Source organism: Temnothorax curvispinosus, unplaced genomic scaffold (assembly GCF_003070985.1).
Source record: "Temnothorax curvispinosus isolate PA1 unplaced genomic scaffold, ASM307098v1 QBEX01017454.1, whole genome shotgun sequence".
Taxonomy (NCBI): domain Eukaryota; kingdom Metazoa; phylum Arthropoda; class Insecta; order Hymenoptera; family Formicidae; genus Temnothorax; species Temnothorax curvispinosus.
The window spans coordinates 1-1,912 of NW_020227234.1; the positions used below are offsets into that span (position 1 = coordinate 1).

Consider the following 1,912-nt stretch of genomic DNA (forward strand, 5'->3'; position numbering starts at 1 on the left):
TAACACGTGATATTTTCTTTATTTAGTTTTAATAAGAGTACTATTACGTAAAATGTGCAGACATGATATTTTTTTATAATTATTAACACGTCATATATTCTTTATTTAGTTTTAAGAGTATCATTACATGTGCCATCATATGATCATAAAATGTGCCAAAGATATCATATTTTTATTTGTGATAACAAGGTACAAAAGTGATATTTCTTTAATTTTAATGTACTTGTGGATATCAGAATATATGTGATAAATATTTCTTTTGTTATTCCATTAACGTAAAACATTTATTTCGTACAATATGTTACATACAATACATGTAATATTAATATATTTTTTAATAAATATGGTAAAATAAAAAAAAGAATTTTTATTTTTTTTATGTACTGCAAATTTAAAAGACAAAATACGAATATAAAAAGACAAAATACAAATATAAATATAATTATAAAATTATTTTGTCTTTTATATACATTTAAAAAATATTTGACAAAGAATACATAATAGCATTTCTTTTCTCAATGCCCTCGTTTTGTGCATTAGTGTCTGCAGTTCTTAATTGTTCTTGTATAACGTGAGATTCATTTATAATAATAGGAGTTTCAATTATATCATTATTTAATATACAAATATTATGTAAAATGCAGCAGGCAATTATGTATTTTGGAATCAAATCCGTCCTTTGCATAGGTAGAGTATCTAAGATACTACGAAAACGACCTTTCAATAAACCTAAAAATCGCTCAACAATCATTCTCGCAGAAGATAAGCGTTTATTAAAATTTATTTGCCTTTCAGATAAATGACCATTATCTTTAAACGGTACCATTATATACTTTGAAATACTATAAGCTGCATCTCCCAGTAAATGACTATCATTAGGAAAATTATCATCTGTACACAAGGTTTCAAAGTTGGACAATCGAAAAACACGATTGTCATGTACAGACCCAACCTGTCCACCATAACAGTGTAAAAATTTTAAATTTTCATCACAAATAACCTAAACATAATATGAATTATTAATATTAATATTAATTCTAAAACTGAATAGTTAAAAAATCAAGTAATATACTAAAACTAAATATCTATAAAAATATTAATAGTTAAATTTTTAGTATTATAAATTAGTATTTAAATATTTTTAATATGTGCATATCTTAATATTCATATAGCATATAGTATTGAATGCATGACTTATGTATAATTAATCAAAATATTTATATAAGTATATAAGAAATATTATACAATAATATTTTTACATATATTTTTAAATATAAATTAAAATTGTTTAAAAAGCTCGATAAATAAGAATAACTTACTTGCAACTGAATAGAATGATATCCTTTTCTATTAATATACGATTCACCATGATCTTTCGGTGCAATAATTTTTATATGAGTGCCATCTATTGCACCTATGACACCTGGAAACCCGTAATTTTGTTTTATTTTTTCCATTGTTTGCTCTGCCTCTTCCATCGTTGGCCAACGAATAAATTGTGATACATTTTCATACAAAGCGTTTACTACTCTTTGCACAATTCGCCACGCTGTTGCTTTATCAACATCAAATCTATCGGAAACACATCTAAACAAACAATTTGTTAAATATTTCCAATATAAATTTACACAATTATTATCATTTAGATATTGTTTGTACCTAAAAGAATTTGGTGTAGCCATCATCCAAATAGCTAAGAGTAATTGTTTTTCCGGTACTATTGAATGCCTGCCAAATTTGGTTTGCCTACATAATTTTGGATGTAATAGTTCTAATAAAATATTGAAGGTATTCCGTTTCATTCTGAAATAATAAAATGTATTATAATATTATAGCTTTCTATTATATTACCAGTAATTTCTAGTTTAAATTTGAATTAATATTTAATGACATAAAAATTATACTATTAACT

General features: G+C 24.1%; 1 protein-coding gene across 1 annotated transcript; it reads right to left on the reverse strand.

The window, feature by feature from the left end:
* Positions 1–439: 439 nt before the first annotated feature.
* On the reverse strand, positions 440–1,682 carry LOC112467507 (putative nuclease HARBI1). Its single transcript, XM_025036153.1, has 3 exons — positions 1,660–1,682; positions 1,320–1,587; positions 440–1,000 (listed from the first exon to the last, which is right to left on the reverse strand). Exons 1-3 carry the CDS (start codon positions 1,680–1,682, stop codon positions 473–475), a joined length of 819 nt encoding a protein of 272 aa, XP_024891921.1. The 3' UTR covers positions 440–472.
* Between the last annotated feature and the right edge of the window lie 230 nt (positions 1,683–1,912).

Coding starts and splice junctions, on each gene's coding strand:
- LOC112467507 (XM_025036153.1), bottom strand. CDS start 1,682: ATGGCTACACCAAATTCTTTTAG. Junction 1,588..1,659: donor GCTACACCAAATTCTTTTAG/GTACAAACAATA, acceptor TTGTTTGTTTAG/ATGTGTTTCCGATAGATTTG. Junction 1,001..1,319: donor ATCATTCTATTCAGTTGCAA/GTAAGTTATTCT, acceptor TATTATGTTTAG/GTTATTTGTGATGAAAATTT.